The 20341-nt window shown below is 44.0% G+C and overlaps 1 protein-coding gene across 2 annotated transcripts in view; it reads left to right on the top strand.

Moving 5' to 3' along the window:
• The window catches only part of ADGRD1 (adhesion G protein-coupled receptor D1), a 286097-nt gene that overhangs the window by 117270 nt on the left and 148486 nt on the right, over positions 1 to 20341 (top strand). For both annotated transcript variants that reach the window (XM_053368984.1, XM_053368983.1), the window contains one exon: positions 14922 to 14995. In XM_053368984.1, the coding sequence (XP_053224959.1) occupies positions 14922 to 14995 (74 nt within the window). The remainder of the gene's footprint in view (positions 1 to 14921; positions 14996 to 20341) is intronic.

The raw sequence follows: 20341 nt of genomic DNA, 5'->3' as shown, positions 1-20341 counted from the left end.
CAACTCAGTCACTCTCCAACGTCAATCGAATGCTAGCATAGATAGCGAACCTTTACTGTATTTTTGAACATATATCTTATATCTATCCCACTTTCCCATAAATTTCTGTTTTGAATTGCCTCTCAGGCTATTTGTCAACTGCGCCATTTCAGCAAATTCTTGTATCTTGTTATGCCAATCCGTTATTGTCGGGACTTCTTCCTTCTTCCCTTCAAGGAAATGTTTTGAGTTGAGACTTTGCACTGAGGTGGACCACTGAGCTGGCCCTGGAAAAGAAAAGTTGCTTTACCTTGTGGGTTTGGGGTCCTCTTATTTTTGACTTGCATTTAAAATGTTGGCACAATGTATGCTAAAGGTGGCCTAAGAGCCTTCAAGAGCTACACAGATAAATGCGATCTAAATTACTTTCCACCTGCTTGTCGTGTTGATTCTGGGTATATTCATGGCCCCCTTCACTTAGCAGTCTCTCATTGCCTTCCTGATTTATTATCAGACAAGAACAGGGTCATGCCAAAAGCTGCTTTGTTTTACTCACTTGAAAAATTGCAGTCTGGTGACACGCTTTTATTAGACGGCTTGCCTTGCATCCGTCTTACGGCACATTGGCACTAAATGTGCTGGTCTTGGGGGCTAACCAAGAGGCGAGGTACGGGTCCAGTCCGAGGTTGATGGTGCAGTATGGAGGCTGTCCGTCAAATCTGTAGTTGGGTCCAAGGCAGGGAGTTGGGTGGGGTCAGGAACTCTGGCAGAAGAGCGGGACAGGGTGCAGGCAGGAACAGGCTACCAACAATGTTGTTCCCGCAACCTGGGACTGGGGCTGACTGGCTTTTATCTGCCCCGAGGCATAGGGCGGCCCCGGCCCACAGGTGACTCATCTCTCCTGGCCTAGAGGCGAGCACTCCTCCTGCAGGAACTTAGTCCCCTCTGCCTCTCTGCCCTGAGCCTCTGCAGCTCAGGAGAGGCTGGAGGGTTACCGGACCACTATTCCCCTAAGAGAGCTACAGTTCCCAGAACATGACAGCATATAGAATAAGAGCATGCTACGATGCAAAAGTAAAGAAATTGATAATAATAATAACAATAATTTATTATTTTTATGCTACCCATCTGATTGGGTTGCCCCAGCCACTTTGGGAAACTCCCAACAAAAAACCCCCAGTAAAAACACAATACAACATCAAACACTGAAACCTTCCCTGAACAGGGATACGAGCATTAATAACTTAATTCAGCAGCCCGTAGAGCATTTAGAGACAAGCAAAGAGAAACAAACCAAATTAACCTATTGAAATTAATTACCGAAATGCCACATAAGCAGGACAGGCTGTGTTTTTAGCAAAATGTATTTGGGATTTCTGGCATTTTTATTTATTTTATTTTTTATTTTGCTACATCAGGCTAAAGTCTCCTTTGTTTTTTAAACTTTCCCAGTCTGTACCAGATTAGTCTTTGAAGTCACATCATGTAATTATCCAATTCTGTGGTTTTATGCATATGATTAACAGCTCAGTCCTTTGTTTACTCAGAAGTCCCTCTGTGTTCAATAGGCCTAATCTATCTATCATCTATATCTATCTATCTATCTATCTATCATCTATCTATATCTATCTATCTATCTATATCTATCTATCTATCTATCTATCTATCATCTATCATCTATCATCTATCTATCATCTATCTATCTATCTATCTATCTATCATCTATCTATCTATCTATCTATCTATCTATCTATCTATCTATCATCTATCTATTATCTATCTATCTATCTATCTATCATCTATCTATCTATCTATCATCTATCTATCTCTATCTATCTATCATCTATCATCTATCATCTATCATCTATCATCTATCATCTATCAATATCTATCTCTATCATCTAATCTAATCTATCATCTATCTATCATCTATCTATCTATCTATCTATCTATCTATCTATCTATCTATCATCTCTGTGATCTATCATCTATATCTTTCTATCTTTCTATCTATCCATCTATATCTGTGTATCTATATCATCTATCTATCTATCTATCTATCATCTATCTATCTATCTATCTATCTATCTAATCTATATCTATATCTATATCTATATCTATATCTATATCTATATCTATATATCTATATCTATATCTATATCTATCATCTATCCATCTTCCATCTATCATCTATCATCTATCTCTATCATCTATCTATCTATCTATCTATCTATCTATCTATCATCTATCATCATCTATCTCTATCTATCTATTTATCTATCATCTATCTATCTATCTATCATCTATCTATCATCTTTATCTATCTATCATCTATATCTAACATCTCTCATATCTCTCTCTCTGTCTCTGTCTCATCTATCATCTATCTGCATGCACACTTATCTGGGAATCAGTTTCATTGAACTAAATGGAGCTTACTGCCATGTCTAGCACTGCATGGTTAAGGTTACAGCCGGGACTTGGGGGATCCGGGACAGGATATGTAGACAAATGTTTCTTTGTCAAGAATATTGGGGTTATAATGCTAACCTTGTAATTTAAGCCCTACGAGTCCCAAACCTTCATATTTCCGAGTCTGAAAATAAGCCTGACAAGGGGTGGAATCACATTGTGGGAATATTTTCATTTAACACTGTTATATAATGTCATTCTTTCTTCAATCACAGCGGAACAGCACATTGAAATTTCAGCTTGTAGCTCTATTATATGAATCATCTGAGTTTTGTGTCACATCTGGATAAAATGTTTGTTTGCTTGTGTGTATGCGTGTTTAATAATAATAATAATAGTAATAATAATAATATCTTAAGATTAAACAAATAATGCCAAATAGTTCAGGGGCTGTTTTTGTGCGCTGTTAAGCATATAATTAAAACTACTGTTCTAAAAGCATTTCCCCTTATACTGGCTATTTTTAAAATTCTCCTCTGGTTGACAAAGTTAATCAGTCATACATACTTGGCTACCAAATTGTGGTGTAGTGATGCTTTTCAATTTGGGTTTCCCAAAAATTGTGAGATTAAGTGACCTTCCGCAATGAAAAGCACAGAAAGACACACAGGAAGGAGAACATTTTGTTTCTGGCTTTTTGCTTATTAAAAAAAAGGGGGGGCGGGTGGTGTACAATCGTTTTGTCTTGTGTGTTTGTAGCTGTTCTGCAGAATAGTCTGGTAGAAATAAAGAAATAAAAAAACAGAACCTTTGGGGGTTGCCTGGAGAATCGTGCCAGACCCTAATTACTGTTGCTGCATTCCACAATCCATTAGATCAGTTTCCAGAGGGACCAGTCACTGATTTCGGGAACCTCATGGAAAAAGCAGTGCTATGGACAGAACGTGGTGAGTTAGTGGCTGAGTTCTTTGGGATATGTCAGAGTTTACGTCACAAGACACCTCTGTGGGTGCTCTTCCTGGCTCCGGCAAAGACACACAGATGTCAGGCACCAATCCACCCTTGTCCTTCCTGCTTTCCTCTTTAAATATTCATTCAAAATCTTTTGTAGTGGCCTTTTTAGCTTGCATGGGTCTCTTTCTCAAAACACTTAGTAAAAGAGGGAGAGGACTACTGTACACCCTTGTGCAAATTAATTGAAACAAACAATGAATTTAGTAGTTTATTGTACAAAACTCACATATACATGTACAAAACTCACATACATGGACATTAGTAACGGATGTGACCTCCACTATTTTTAAGCAGCATTTGAACATGGTTTGGGCACGGAGTCTACTAGTTTCAAACAGTCACTGTTGATTTTCGGATCCCTGCACCACACTTGAATCAGCACCTGAATGAGCTTCTCCTAGTCGTACAGTCTACAGCACGGAGGAGACTTTTGCATATAGTCCTCAAATTCTCAATGGGATTTACGTCCGGGGAATTCCCTGGCCAATCAAGTACCTGTATTTGCTGCTCTGTCATGAATTTCTTCACCATTTTCAATGTGTGACGGGGGCTAGGTCCTGCTGCAATATCCCAGTAGCGTCAGGATACCTCTTTCCCAGCTCTGGAATAACTCTCTTCTGTCGAACCTCAATATATTGTGGTGAGCACATCATTCCTTCTATTGGCTGCAAGCTTCCGACACCATAATGATCAACTGACTTTTTGTGTTTGTTTTGAGTACAGGATTACAAGCACGATAGAAAACATGCTTTGTTTCAATTAATTTGCACACAGGGGTAGTTCCTGACACCAGCTCTTGCACATGACATGCATGCTTCTTCATGGGTTGGGCTGTTGCCCATGATGTGTTTTGACATGACTTGGAGACTCTTCTACAGTGGTACCTCAGAAGTTGAACGGAATCTGTTCCAGAAGTCCGTTTGACTTCGAAAACGTTCAGAAACCAAGGCACAACTTCCGATTGGCTGCAGGAAGATCTGTGGAGGCCATGGAAGCTGCGTTGGACGTTTGGGTTCCAAAGAACATTTGCAAACCGTAATAATAATAATAATAATAATAATAATAATAATAATAATAATAAATTATTTGTACCCTGCCCATCTGGCTGTGTTTCCCCAGCCACTCTGGGTGGCTTCCAACAAAGACCAAAAATACACTCACTTCCAGGTTTGCGGCGTTCGGGAGCCAAAATGTTCGACTCGCAAGGCATTTGGGATCCAAGGTACGACTGTACTGACTTGGTCCAGGCATGTCTGCAAAGCGAGTTAGTTCCTCAGTATGTCAAATGACCTCCCCAAGGAGGTGCAGGCAGTTGCGGTGGGAGAGCATTCTCCTCCCCCAGCATTTACTGTGTGTGTATGTGTGCCTGTTGTCGGAAATTCAGAGCTGACGCTTTCCAGTCAATGTGAAACATACAATGTCAGGGGCTCTGGGAATGAGCTTCATAGAATCACAGAACTGTAGAGGTAAAAGGACACGCAAAAGTCATTTAGTCCAGGGGTCAGCAAACATTTTCAGCAGGGGGCTGGTCCACTGTCCCTCAGACCTTGTGGGGGGCCAGACTATATTTTGTAAAAATAAATAAATGAACGAATTCCTATGACCCACAAATAACCTAGAGATGCATTTTAAATAAAAGGACACATTCTACTCATATAAAAACACCAGGCAGGCCCCACAGATAACCTAGAGGTGCATTTTAAATAAAAGGACACATTCTGCTCATGTAAAAAGACGCTGATTCCCGGACCATCCGCGGGCTGGAGTTAGAAGGCGATTGGGCTGGATCCGGCTCCCGGACCTTAGTTTGCCTACCCATGATTTAGTCCAATAATCCACTGCAATGACAAGGACATCAATAATAAGGACAACGGAGTCCACAATAAACACACACATACTAGTTCTAAAAAAGGGGGGGGGATGAAGAAGGGAGAGTGTGCCCACCCCAAGCACAAAATCCCAGCATGGGTTTGAAGAACAAAATGTATAATTAGAAGAGGGAGGGAAACAGCCAGTTACAACCTTAACAATAAAAGTGTAGAAACAACTAAGAACAGTTCCATAGACGGTATAAAACAGCTAGCAAGAGTGCCCCTGGGAATGTGAAGAAACCCCAAAATATTGTGCCTCCCTTGTCCCACTCGGGGCCTCCCCCGGGTCGTCCAGCTCACTTATCTCTTCCCACCCCCTCCATGACATCTCCAGGGGGTTCATGTCCCCCTGCCTTGAGTATGTGTGAGGAGCACATGTAAGAATAGACACGAGTAGCCACTGGGGTGCTTTAGTCAAACAACAACACCCAAATGGCAGCTTAACAGTTTAGCATCCCTCTGCTCATCGTTCTCCAGTCTTCCTGTGGCTGTTTGTTGCACTGGTCTAAAACATTTAGCTGTATTTCATGTTTCCAGCATAGAATCGCAATCTGGGAAGTTTGCTGGCCTCTATCACAACTTCAGGCTTCACGTCTTCCATGGACTGTCCCTCCCACCCATTCCCAGGGGAGTAGCCAAGGAAGCAGACAGGAGGAGGGTGGCCAGCCCGTCAAGAGATGTAACTGCTGAAAGGTCGAGAGAATAACAGGGCACCACTTAATTGTGGAAATATGTGAAACATTGCACTTTGAAGTCATGGTTGAGATAGCCAAAATACTAAGGGAATTGGAATGCGTTCCATTTAAAACCAGCACATTTTTAATTGAGGGATAAATGAATGGATCAATGAACCATATTATTACGGCAATGTACGTGGGGCTGCGTCTGAAGATGGTTTGGAAATTTCAGCTGGTTTAGAACTGGGCCTCCAGGTCGCTCAATGGTTTGAGCATATAACAGTAATCCTGGCCTGACTGCATTGGCTGCCAATTAGTTTCAAGGTCCTATTCAAAGTCCTGGTTTTGACCTATAAAGCCTTAAATGGCTCAGTACTGCAATACCTCAAGGACCACCTCTCCCCATATGAACTGACATGGACTCTGCTGTCATCTTCTGATGCCCTTCATTGTTTGCCTCCTCCACGGGAGGTTCAGAGGGTGGCAACATGAGAATGGACCTTTTCCTCAGTGGCTCTCCCCAGGGAGGTTCGTCTGGCACCTTCACTGCATATCTTTAGGTGCCAAGCGAAAAGATTCCTCTTCTCTCAGACCATTTGCTAATTAAACAATCTATGACCATTTAAGGGATGCTGGTGTCACTGTGGTCTAAACCACAGAGCCTAGGGCTTGCCGAACAGAAGGTCAGCAGTTCGAATCCCCGTGACGGGGTGAGCTCCCATTGTTCGGTCCCAGCTCCTGCCAACCTAGCAGTTCGAAAGCACATCAAAGTGCAAGTAGATAAATAGGTACCCCTCCAGCGGGAAGGTAAACGGTGTTTCCGTGTGCTGCTCTGGTTTGCCAAAAGCAGCTTAGTCATGCTGGCCACATGACCCGGAAGCTGTACGCCGGCTCCCTTGGCCAATAAAGTGAGATGAGCGCTGCAACCCCAGAGTCGTTCGTGACTAGACCTAAGGTCAGGGGTCCCTTTACCTTTACCTTTATGGCCATTTAAACTGTGTGTTGTGTGTGTGTATTGTTTTGTTTGTTACTATGGTATGTATTTTTGTGTTTTTATACTGTAAACTGCCCTGTGGTCCTTGGATGAAGGGTGGTGTAGACCTTTAATAAATATGAATAATAGTAAAATAACCATAGTGGACCTTTCCGTCAGTCTTTTGCAAACTTTAATATAAGAGATGCATCTAGAATTCTCTTTCTCTCTTTTGCCACACATACTTACACTTACTTGCATAGGTGCAATCCTATGCATATCCACTCCAGAACATGTCTCATTGAGTTCCAAGGAGCTTACTCCAATGTAACTTACTTCATAAGGGCAATTTAGCTCAACATCATACTCTTGGAACTGTTGCACCATCAATTATAAAGACCCCTGATCTTTTGGAACGATTCCACCTTAAAACATTCCAGGTTTTGGAATGGCTTGAATTTTGACACCCCCCACCCCCTGTCATGAAAGGAAGGAACTAAAACAAGAGAGCCAGTGTGGTGTACTGGTTAAGAGTGGTAGACTCGTAATCTGGTGAACCGGGTTCGCGTCTCCACTTCTCCACACGCAGCTGCTGGGTGACCTTGGGCTAGTCACACTTCCTTGAAGTCTCTTAGCCCCACTCACCTCACAGAGTGTTTGTTGTGGGGCAGGAAGGGAAAGGAGAATGTTAGCCGCTTTGAGACTCCTTCGGGTAGTGATAAAGCGGGATATGAAATCCAAACTCTTCTTCTTCATCATCATCATCTTCCAAAGGCCTCAGAGTTTAAGGAGGTTATTTTGAGAGAGAGGTGGATGTTTCTGCAGGTACATCCGAATTGAATTTACACTGGTTTTTGCAACCATCAGGTGCCAATCATATTTTATTTGGTAGATCTTTATCCTACCCTTTGCCCTAGGAACTTGGGAAGGCAATCATGTCCCTCCCACAAACAATTGTACTGGCGAAGTAGCTTTTAGGCTGAGAGATACCGAGAGACCCAAGATTTATAGCTAATTAGGGATTTGAACTGGGGTCTCTCCTCTCTCCCCTCAAACTGACATGTCAGTTGCTGCATCCAACTGAAGATATTAGTGGTAATATAGAAAAATGTACTATATTGGGGAAAGCTGCTTGCAAAAGTATATAGTACATTAGTCAAAACTGCATATGCTGTAAAATGTGTTCATTAGGAGAAACTCACACTAAAATGCTGATGAATGTTGACAATTATTTTTTTTAATCACAAATTGCTATTAAACATGGATAAATGAAAAACTGAGGAAACCTGATAGATGCTTCCATCCTTAATGCCCTATGAAATATTCCCTTGCTTACTGAGGCTTTAACGGCTGTGGGTTGCAGCCAACATTAGTCCTACTCAGAGTAGACCCATTGAAATGAATTCTCCCAAGTTTGTTGTATCCAACTGTTCTAATCTGAATATGACTAAAGCTTGATGCAGCACCAAGCTGTTGTTCTTGCAGAGAGAAAAAAATGTTAGCGGAATGTTTCACGTTTCTCATGCAGCGCAAATGTTTCTTATCAAAAGAAATGTTGTAAGAAGTGCAATTAGCTAATAGGACAAATATTTCGAAGGGAGGAGAAGCTCCCCTTCTGAGCAACAGGGTGATGTATTATTGCATGCCTTCTGAACCTTATCACCCAGCTTTGTCATCGCTTCAGATTTGCCTTCTCCGCCCTGCAGGATAGGTCCTGTTGCCCAAAATGTGACAACTTTGTAGAACATGTAAGTTGGTGGTGGAAAAACTGCCCTGGGCTCAATTTGAATGGCAACAAGCAGTTCCGTGAGACACTGGAGGATGCTTAAATGTGTTTGCAATTACTGCCCTAGCCCTGTAAGCCTCCACCCTCTTCACGCCCTTACTAGCTCCACTTAGTAGACAATGGTTTCAGCAGCTGGGATTGGATGACAATGATGGTGTTTGTGGGAGAGAAACTTCCCTGCCAGGGCACCTGGAACAGAGCATTCTCAGTACTTTGGAGATGGAAGAAGGCCAGTGTCTCTCTCGGCCACCATTATGACCACCTCTGGAGCCAGCTATTTATTTGTATTTATTTCCTTACCCTCCTATCCCTCTTTGCTGCTGTCATGGAACCAGTGGTGGTTGATGCCCATTAGAACTGATAAGGTGGAAGTCAGGGAGGCCAACAGTAGGTGGTGCTAGGGGCAACCCATTCTAGTTTTATCCCCACCCTCCTCCTACAAAGGCAAAACTGAGACTAAAGAGGAGGAAGCTAACAGCCAGTGCCACCCCCTGGACTGGCTTTTAGTAAGAAGGCAGGCGAGGGTATGCTGGTTGAGGTTGGAGGGGCTGTGCCCCATTCGTCTGAATGGTCCATCCCCCACTGCATGGGGCCCAAGGTGACACACATGTAGTCACTCATCCAGGCACTAGCCAGAACCTGATCTGCTTTGGTTCCTCATGTGCTTTCAGACCATAGCCTAGTGGGTGAGTGTGAATAGAAACACACACCCACACCCAGCTCAAATTGTAGAGCTGACGAAGAACTGTGTGGGGTATGGAGAAGTCAGAGCCAGTGTTATGTGTGTTAAAAGCATGCTAAATTGCTTTGCTGGACTGGGAGATTGCAGGGCTTGGTGGCAATCTGTAATCCGGGGTGTTCCTCACTTCAGAACAAGTTGTCATCTATAATACTCTACAGAAAAGGCAAAGGCATCCAGACCTGTTCCCCTTGGCTAAAAAGAAGAGAGAAAGATAGATTTGGCAATCTGAATGCCACATGCGAGCATTTGCTTGCTATGGTTTCATCCACTCTGAGAGTGATCTCTCTCTTTCTATATCTATCTATCATTTATCATCTCTCTTTCTCTCTCATCTATCTATCTATCTATCTATCTATCTATCATCTATCTATCTAATATATGTCTATCATCTATCTATATCTATCTGTCTATCATCTACCTACCTACCTACCTACCTATCATCTATCTACCTACCTGCTTACCTATCTATCTATCTCTCAATTATCTATCATCTATCTATCTAATCTATCTCTATCATCTATATCTATCATCTATCTATCTATCTATCTATCATCTATCTATCTATCTATCATCTGTCTATCATCTGTCTATCTATCATCTATCTATATCTATATCTATATCTATCTATCTATCTATCTATCTATCATCTATCTATCTATCATCTATCTATCTATCATCTCTATATCTATCATCTATCATCTATCTATCTATCTATCTATCTATCTATCATCTATCTATCATCTATCATCTATCATCTATCTATCTATCTATCATCTATCTATCTATCATCTGTCTATCATCTGTCTATCTATCATCTATCTATATCTATATCTATATCTATATCTATATCTATATCTATATCTATATCTATCTATCTATCTATCTATCTATCTATCATCTATCTATCTATCTATCTATATCTATCATCTATCTATCTATCTATCTATCTATCTATCTATCTATCTATCTATCATCTATCTATCTATCTATCATCTCTATATCTATCATCTATCATCTATCATCTATCTATCTATCTATCTATCTATCTATCTATCTATCTATCTATCTATATCTATCTATCTATCTATCTTTATGTAAGCGTATTTGTGATTGAAATGGTGCAGTAATGTTGGAGTGCCCTGCACTAGTGAATCATCTGAGGATCGAGAAGCAAAACCAGAGATCTGTTAATGTGCAGCAAAATTCTTCCAGTGTGTCAGTGTCTTAGGAGCCGCTTCTGCTGGCCAGAAGCCTCATAGCACTTCCACCTCTCCTCCCAGCAAGCCCCAAACCCTTCTCTCTTCCCCAGTTCCAAACTGCTTCTTGCACTGCTTCTATCACAGACAGGAACACTGGCTCCTGAAAGTCTGCCAGCCTGTCAGGTAGGAAGCCTTGAGGCTACACATAGACTAATCCATTCACACATCCTTAAAACGATGCTTTAAATCTAGATTGACTCTAGAACCTGCTGTCAATAAGGGAGTGTGCGGTTCTTGATACACATTTGAACACTCCACCCTTAAGTAGGTTATCCATGACTTTCCCTCCTGCCCCAGGTGAATGAAGAAGGAAGTGGTGATGAGATATTGGGAAACACCTGTCCCCAACATTATTGGGCAGGTGTGGATATACCCATCCCCAAATTATGGGGCAACTTACACCTGTTTCCAAATGGACAGACTGTAGGGTAATGCAGAATCAATGCGCAACAAGCTTTTATTTTTTTGGAATGAAGCTAGTTTCTCAAGAAACACCGAGAGAGAGAGAGAGAGAGAGAGAGAGAGAGAGAGAGAAATGTGATGGATCTAGATTGTGTGTGAACAAGCAACCAGTCTATGTTGATTATAGAATAAAATGTAGTGTCTCTGCAGGATCTCCCCCTCTTCCCCCCAAAAGGGATGCTTTGCTCAAGAGCGGAGCACAAAATAATAAGGAAAAAACAGTGGCGTAGCAAAAGGGGAAAAGTCTGTGTCCTAGCAAGAAAGGAGGCTTTTTCTTGTTCAAAGGAGGCGTACAAAAATGGAAGCCCATATTCCCATCCTGCTTTTATGAACATCCCTTCTGAGCTTGGAAACGGTCACAGAGACTTGTGTTCTGCATGTTCTGCACCAGCAATTTGTTCTTCCTTAGTAGCCAGCTAGATGGCTCTGTTTATCGATGCATGAGGCCCCATGAACCTGTATGCTTCAGGATATACGCTTCGCAGAGCACCCTCGGCACTTTGACTGTCACCTTCTAACCTCTTTGCTTGTGCTTCATATGACTTATGACAAAAAAGCTTTTATGACAGTAGAGGACTGAATTGCATGAGGAGCAGGACTCACTGGATGTGCTACATTTCTGGAGGGCACCATAATGGACCACAAGGAAGGGATTGGGCACCTGAATGCTCCTTGCATTAAAAAGAAAAGAAAATTCCTGCACAAAAAGGCAATTATGGTTTCTCCTAAGCATGCTTCCCCTGAGCAAAAGTCTGCTCCAGCACACTCTTTTTTATGTTCTTACGTCTCATATACAGATGAATCTATCCTACATTGATGTGTGTGTGTGTGTGTGTGTGTGTGTGTGTGTGTGTGTGTGTGTGATTTGGTGCCATTTACGTGAACCAACTTATAGTACAATATGAGCTAAATTAGATTTCCCATTTTTCTTATCTATCCCTGTTAGTTTGCAGAGGGAGCTTGTAATAATTAGACCAAAATGCAACAAATTCAAGCATGTGGAAGTTTGCACATATTTAGGTTACTCCAAAGGAGGCCATAGTCAGATATAAAGCCACTTCCGTACCTGGCAAGGAGGTGGGGTTGCGAGCTTCATGCCCACCCCATGTGCCCGGGGGCTGGTTCCAGCCCCCACGAGACTGATGGAATCCCGGCCGCGTTGTCCGCCCAGCCAGCCAATCGGGTGGCTGGGGGGGGGCGTGGCCTGCCTTGCTCGAGTGGCAGTTAGGCATTGCTAAGGAGGGGTTAAGAGGATGTGGGGGGGAGGAAATGCCATCGCCTCCCCCCAAAGCTAAGGGTAGTCCGATAAAGGATTCCGGGGGGGGGCGTGGCCCTGTCCAAAGCCTATGGAGGTGTGGGCCTAAGGCACGCCCCCGAGTGGTGACCTGGGGGAGCTCCTAGTTGACGTGCCTCAGCAGGACTCCCCCTTATGGTGTTAACGCTTGCCGGTCTTCATGCAATCGGGCTGAAGCCGGCTAGTTGATAGGACCAGTGCCTAAGCCAATACCTCTCATTCCTGAAATCAGTAAAGTTGTGGCCTAATTTGCCCATTTAAGCTTAATACCTGGTGTCCTGTGTCTTTATTTTCTCTGGGGGGGGGGCGGGAACTCACCACGCAACATCAGCATCTCTCTAATCATCAATATGGGCTTAAAATGAAACAACTCTCCACTTATGAATTTGTCTGTCATTCTAGTTGGAAGGGGCTAAACTGATTGAGGGATGCCTTTATAGCTGAACATTGGTTTGTTTTCCCATGAAAAAAGGTTTGCTTCCTTGAGGTCTGCCAAGGATTTTCATTTGGAGGGGTTGAAAGTGCAGCTGCATTCCTTAGCTTTGCAAAAACAATTTTGCTACGATACATAATGAAAAATACAGCCCACCTGATCTTGGTTATGTTCTTTCCAGATTCTTGTTTTGAAATTAAAGAGTTATTTGGAATGGTTATGTAATCATGCAATTATTGCTGTACTTCTGTATCAAATCACTTTTTTTAAAAAAAGAGCTAAGTTAAATAAATGGAATTCTCTTAAAGTGCTTTTCCTCCAGTTGATTGCAGACACAATATGTGTAAATTTATATCGATTGCTCTACTTAAGAGAACATGATATCAGACTCTGTCTGATGGCTAATCTTCTTGTGCAAAGAAAAAACAAAGATTCCAACTGAGAAAATTTTGGGGAAATGTTAAATTTAGAAGTGTTTGAGCTATGTAGGGTGGATTGCTCACTGGGAGCCAGGGAAAGCATGATCTTTGAGAACAACATCTGAAACAATTGTCTACGGGGGAGGAATCCACTCAGTCCACTTTTTGCAGCAGATTGGCTTGATTTCATGTTCCTGAACTTGTTTGCAGATCGAAATAAAACCATTTATGCAGCTCTCCCATTTTTTAAAAATATACGATATGTATTTACACATGCATTTATGTGCAAAATGTAAAATATTTTACATTAAAATAAAAATAAATAAATAAATAAAAATAAATAAAAATTTTACATTTTGCGCATAAATGCATGTGTAAATACATATCGTATATTTTTTTAAAAAATGTGCTTTTAAGGAGAAAATTGCCTTCAAATTCATTGAAAAATGTGTGCTTAAATAAATGTTTTAACCTGTTTCCCCCCCAGTATAACAACACAAGAAGTCCCATGCAATAAACGTACCCCTGCCCCTCATGACAGCAAGATACAGAGATCAGACAAATATATCTCACCACAAGTGAATGTGCATTGCCCGAGTTTGCATGTTGGCCACTCACTGCTTCCACAGGGTGCAACGATTGTGGCCCCTCATGCTCCAGCGTCACCCCTGGCAGTCAGAGCACATTCACTCACTAGCCATTGGTGGGGGAGTTCCCCTTGGCCGGCATGATTGAGGGGCTGTCTTCCCACCAAAGAGGGCAGCTTCCAACAGGCCAATCAGAGGCCCTGCTTGGAAGGAGTGGCTTGCTGAATGGCTGGGCATATTACCTTCTATTGAGTCAGACCCATCGTTCTATCTATCTTGGGATATCTGGCCATCAACTGGCTCAGTATAGTCTATTCCAGACATGTCCAACTGGTCAAATCTACAGGTAGATCCCCAGATGATCATGGCTGATCACAAGATCCTTATTGATCATGGGATTAACTGAATTGGGCAATGAATCTATCCGCCTCCTGCCCCCCTTGCTCTGCGTCATGTGGGCAGTCGTTTGGCGTCTGCTGCTGGCGATTGGGGATGCGATAGTTGGCTTTAGGGCTACGTGACTTTCTAAGCAGTGTATTGTTTGGCGAGCAAGTTATGGCATCTCCCCTTAATAGAAGCTCAACAACTCTGGGCAATCCACCCACCCCACGCACTCTCCTTCTCCCTCCAATGACAATGGGTAGGTCACTGCCAGATTTATTTATACTGGGAATAGATCTCAGCCTCTTGGGAGTTGGACGTGCCTGGTCTATTCCAATTGGAAGCAGTTCTTGGGGGTTTCAGCCAAGGGCCATCAACAGACTTACCTGGAGATGCTGAAGGTTGAACCTGCGACCTTGTGCATGAAAAGCAGATGCTGTTCCACTGAGCCAGGTCCCTCCTTTGAGCATCCCAATGCAAGCCAGTCCCTTGGGTTGACTTTGGATGCCATCCAAAGTCTCCAAAAAGGAACTTTTTGGGTGGCGCCAGCCAACATCTTGTCTCTGCCCATGGTAGACTCCAGTGTGTCCTGGTTATCCTTTTGTTTACACGTCTTCTTTCTTTCCTTTCAGACTGCTCCCCAATACAGCCAAGTCATGAACGAAAGCAACCAAGTGAACTTTTACTGTGCCTTTTTGGATTACAGGTGCGTGACGTAGTTCTGCATTTGATCAGAGGATTGAGTCCTTTAAATAATAAAAAAAATGGCTACAGTACCAGAGAATTACTTTGCCCCACCCTCCCCTCTGTCTTAGGTTCATGGGAACAGTCAAAACAATGAAATCATGGGCAATAAAACGAAGACGGATTACTCGCCCCATTTCTAAACTAAGTAAAGGGATTTCTTACTCACATCTGGATTTTAAAAAAGGGAAGCTGGAACACATTTCTGAACGATAAAGCCCACCATATGGATTAGAATGCTAATCACCCTTTGGAACAGTTCTCCAGCATCCGTTCCCACATTGAGATTGAAATTCAGGACAAAACTGATCATGGATTCAGAAGGCCAGCCTTTGTTGTTCAAGGGAAGCTGTGCAAGTTACATCTCTCCCCCCCCCCCAGCGTAAAGAAAGTTCTTTTAGCTTGATTGACAAGTTACCCCCTTCCTGTGAATTTTTTCCACCTTTCAGTGCCACTCAGAATGTAGCATGGTGGCTAAAATTATAAATCGTTGTAGCCCTGTGACCTTCTAGTAAAGAGTGGGTAATAAATGAGACAGGCATGATGACAATGATGATAATACAGGATAATAGAGCTACAAATGATGGAAGTCCCCAGTTTGAATAACACCTCTGCTATGATAATTTTATTCTGTTTATTATTTTTAAAGCCAGTTTTATTGCTGTTTTAATTGAATGTGTTATTATACCAGTTTATGTAAACTGCTTAGATACAGTATATTTGATAAAGCAATACAAAAATCTGGCATAATAGTAGTAGTAGTAGTAGTAGTAGTAGTAGTAGTAGTAATAATAATAATAATAATAATAATAATAATAATAATAATAATAATAAAATAATAATTACTAAAAAACCATACATGGCCTTAGGCAGGCCATTTTCTATCCATCTCAGTCTTCCCTCCTGCTGTCTGCAATATGTGGAGATAATGCAATTTGCTTAATAAGGTACAGGGGCGGAGGAAGGGGGGTCCGGTGGGGGCATGCCACCCCAGGTGTCACCACTGAGGGGGGTGACAAAATGCCATGTGGCACTCACCACAAGGTCTTGGCTTGGGCGCCCGCAGGCTCCGCGCTGCCCCAAACGGTCTGCCCGCCGCCTCCCCCTCAGCTGTAGGGCGGCTGAGTGGGAGGAGGCAGGCAGATTCCTTAGAGGCCCCACAGAGAATCCTGCCCTGGCTTGCCCCACCCTGCGGGTGGCTGGCCCCGCCCCTGGGCGCAGGGCATGCTCACCACCCCAGGTGCCCAATCGGCTTGCTCCCCAGGTGCCACTGCTTGTAAGGGTTGCAGTTATATAATGCAGGTGTAGCACTTTGCATAACTGAAAGCTTGATACAAAAGGAAGTATTATTATCATTATCAATGTCCCATTTCCCTGGAGTAACTGTAGCCACCTGTAGCAACTGCTGACCACTACAGGCACACAGAGTGTTATTTGCATGTGTGTCTCACTAAGAACGTAAGAACAGCCCTGCTGGATCAGACCAAAGGTCCATCCCATTCAGCATCCTGTTCTCGCAGTATCCAGCCAGATGCCTTGGGGGAACCCTGAAGGAAGACCCGGGTGCAACACCCTCCCCACTTGCAATTCCCAGTAACTGGTAATCAGAGGCAGGAACTGCCAACTTTCTGATTGGCAAGTCCAAGAGGCTCAATGGTTTAGACCAGGCATAGGCAAACTCCGGCCCTCCAGATGTTTTGGGACTACAACTCCCATCATCCCTGACCACTGGTCCTGTTAGCTAGGGATGATGGGAGTTGTAGTCCCAAAACATCTGGAGGGCTGGAGTTTGCCTATGCCTGGTTTAGACCACAGCACCTAGCAGTTCAAAAGCATACCAGTGCAAGTAGATGAATAGGCACCACTACGGCGGGAAGGCAAATGGCATTTCCAAGCACTCTGGCTTCCATCACGGTGTCCCGTTGTGCCAGAAGTGGTTTAGTCATGCTGGCCACATGACCCGGAAAGCTGTCTGCGGACAAACACCGGCTCCCTTGGCCTGAAAAGTGAGATGAGCGCCACACCCCATAGTCGCCTTTGACTGGACTTAACCTCCCAGGGGTCCTTTACCTTTTTACCTAATTAGAAGCACATTGCCTCTGACAGTGGAGGCAGAACATGACCAGAATGGCTAGCAGCCAATGAGCCACTGATATTCTTATACTACATGAATTATGAGGCAAATGTGTCAACCAGCCAGCTTAGATATCTTTTAAATTCATGTTATCTGTCCTGTGGACACATTAGGATACTGGGGTGGGTGGGTGTGGAATCCTTGCTGTGCTGCAATAACAGGTTTAGGTTGCCAATACACACACACACTGTTCTGTCCTTCTGGGGTTGGTCCCCCCTTTTTTCTTTTGGGGCAGTTTTAATGATGGAAATTTACCCTGGGATGCTTTGCCTTGCTTTCTTCGGAGAGCTCTGCAGGGGCCGATCTCTTCCAATTTAAAAAGCTCGTTTCCTTTTGAAACTTCAGCAGTGAGCTCACCTGCATATTTATGACAGACTCCTGTTGTGCTCACTTTATGAGGCAACTTTTGATAGAGGTGTATAAAATTATGCATGGTTTGGAGAAGGTGGATAGGAGAAGTATCCCCCCCACCCGCTTTCTCATAATACTAGGGCATATCCAATGAATGTTTGACGACTCACGACAGACAATAAGAAGTACTTCTTTACACAGGAGGGACGCGGGTGGCACTGTGGTCTAAACCACAGAGCCCAGGGCTTGTCACTCGGAAGGTCGGCGGTTCGAATCCCCATGACGGGGTGAGCTCCCATTGCTCGGTCCCTGCTCCTGCCAACCTAGCAGTTCGAAAGCACGTCAAAGTGCAAGTAGATAAATAGGTATCGCTCCGGCAAGAAGGTAAACGGCATTTCCGTCCGCTGCTCTGGTTCGCCAGAAGCGGCTTAGTCATGCTGGCACATGACCCGGAAGCTGTACGCTGGCTCCCTCAGCCAATAAAGCGAGATGAGCGCCGCAACCCCAGAGGCGGTCACAACTGGACCTAATGGCCAGGGGTCCCTTTACCTTTACTTTACACAGGAAATAGTTGAACTATAGAATTGGCTTCATGAGAAGTGGTGATGGTCACTCACTTAGATGGCTTTAAAAGAGGATCAGGCAGTTTCATGGAGGGCAAGGCTATCAGTGGCTGCTAGTCACAATGGCAATGGTCTACCTCTGCTATTGGAGGCAGCGCACCTCTGAATACCAGTCGCCAGGAATCACAAGTGGGGAGAGCGCTGTTGCATTCTGGCTCCGCTTGCCATGGGCATCTGGTTGGCTAATGTTAAAACAGAGTGTTAGTCTCTAGATGGGTCCTTGGCCCGATCCACCAGGATTATTATTTTTTATGAAACACATGTTCCGGGCTGTATCCATTGTTAGTCATATTCTGAACACACCTGTTGAAATTAATGAACATGACTAACTTGGGTCCATTAATTACAATGGGTCTACTTAGTTGGATGCAAGCTTCTTTTTCTTTTTGGATTTGGGTGAAGAATCAAATGTGCACTAAACTTTAGGCTGCTGGCATTTACAGAACAATTTATTACAATTTTGCCTTATGATCGAATGAGCTTTACGGATGTACAGTCGAGGAGATGTACATCTGTCTATATTAACTGCTCCGAGACTGTAGAATGAAGGCAAGGATAGAGTTGCTGTGCAACTGCAATTACACCAGAATGCAATTGCTGTAGCTGCTTTGTGCAGTTGCAATTGCTGTAGGATGATCTCACCTGAAAAATGCATAGCTTCCCTTTCTTTGTGGGCTGTAGAAGGGGTTGCAAAACTCACATCTTTTCAACTGGGCTGGCTTATCCATGAGTTTTCTTTCTGGAACGCCATTTTATCTTCTGTGCTTTGTTTTATATTGTGTTTTAATCCAGTGTTCTTCAACCTTGAATCCCCAGATGTTGTTGGACAGCAGATCCCATCACCCATGACTTTTGGCTAAGCTGTTTGGGGATTATTGTAGTTATAGTCCAATAACATCTGTAAATGCAAGATTGAAGAGCACTGTTTTCAAACTGCTTGTATGCGGGGGGGGGGGGGAGAACTTCAGGAGCTATCTTATACTGAGCCAGACTATTGGCCCATCAAACGTAGTACTATCCATACTGACTTGTGGAAGATCTTAAAGGCTTCACACATGGTTTTCCCTGGTCCTCATTGGAGGTGTGAAGCTTTGACCCAAAGACCTTTTGTGTGCAAAGCATGCGCTAAATAGCTCATCCCCTTACTGTTGGTGATAGCCTTTCAAACTACTCTTTTTAGAAAGCTATTGGATCCCACCACTACACTTTTTCTGAAATTAGGAGGAGTCAAGAGGTGGGGTGTGAGGATTTCATTATATCTCTTCCCCACCCATGCGTCATAATTCAAGCAGTGGTGGGTGGCGCTGTGGTCTAAACCACTGAGCTTCTTGGGCTTGTCAATCAGAAGGTCAGCAGTTTGAATCCCCACGATGGGGTGAGCTCCCGTTGCTCTGTTCCAGCTCCTGCCAACTTAGCAGTTTGAAAGCAAACCAGCAGGGGCGGAGTTTCATGCTCAGGCACTGGGGGGGAGCAGGTGGGGGCAGGGCTGGCACGCGTCCCGGGGGTGTGGCACACCACCCGCAGGGGCATGGCATGCATCCTGGGGGTGTGGATTATGCTGCTGGGGGTGGTGCGCTCCCCCTGCACTCCTCTTCCTCTGCCAGTGCATAACAGTGCAAGTAGATAAATAAGTACCTCTGCGGCAGGAAGGTAAACGGTGAGGTCTGGCACTTGTCACGGTGTCCCATTGCACCAGAAGTGGTCTAGTCCTGCTGGCCACATGACCCAGAAAGCTGTCTGTGGACATATACAGTGGTGCCTCGCAAGACGAAATTAATTCGTTCCGCAAGTTTTTTCTTCTTGCGAGTTTTTCGTCTTGCGAAGCACGGTTTCCCATAGGAATGCATTGAAAATCAATTAATGCGTTCCTATGGAGACCGCTTGCCAGGCTGGCGGTGCGAGAAGGGCTTTTCTCCCCACCACAAGCCTTCGGGACAGGTACAGGAACAGAGGGGAAGGCGCGCAGCGCTTCTCCTCTGTTCCCGGGGCTTGCGGTGGGAGGAGGGTTTTTCCTCTCCACCGCCAACATTCAGAACAGCATTCTAAATGTTGGCGGTGGGAAGGAAAACCCTCCTCCCACTGCAAGTCTTCAGGACAGCCATCCGAAGGCTGGCGCGGGGAGAAGGTCTCTCCGCCCCACCGCCAGCCTTTGGAGGAGCCTTCCGAAGGCTGGCGGCGGGAGGAGGTCTCTCCGCCCCAC

The sequence above is a fragment of the Podarcis raffonei genome, chromosome 16, assembly GCF_027172205.1.
Source record: "Podarcis raffonei isolate rPodRaf1 chromosome 16, rPodRaf1.pri, whole genome shotgun sequence".
Taxonomy (NCBI): Eukaryota; Metazoa; Chordata; class Lepidosauria; order Squamata; family Lacertidae; genus Podarcis; species Podarcis raffonei.
This window is presented reverse-complemented; position numbering and strand designations above follow the sequence as displayed.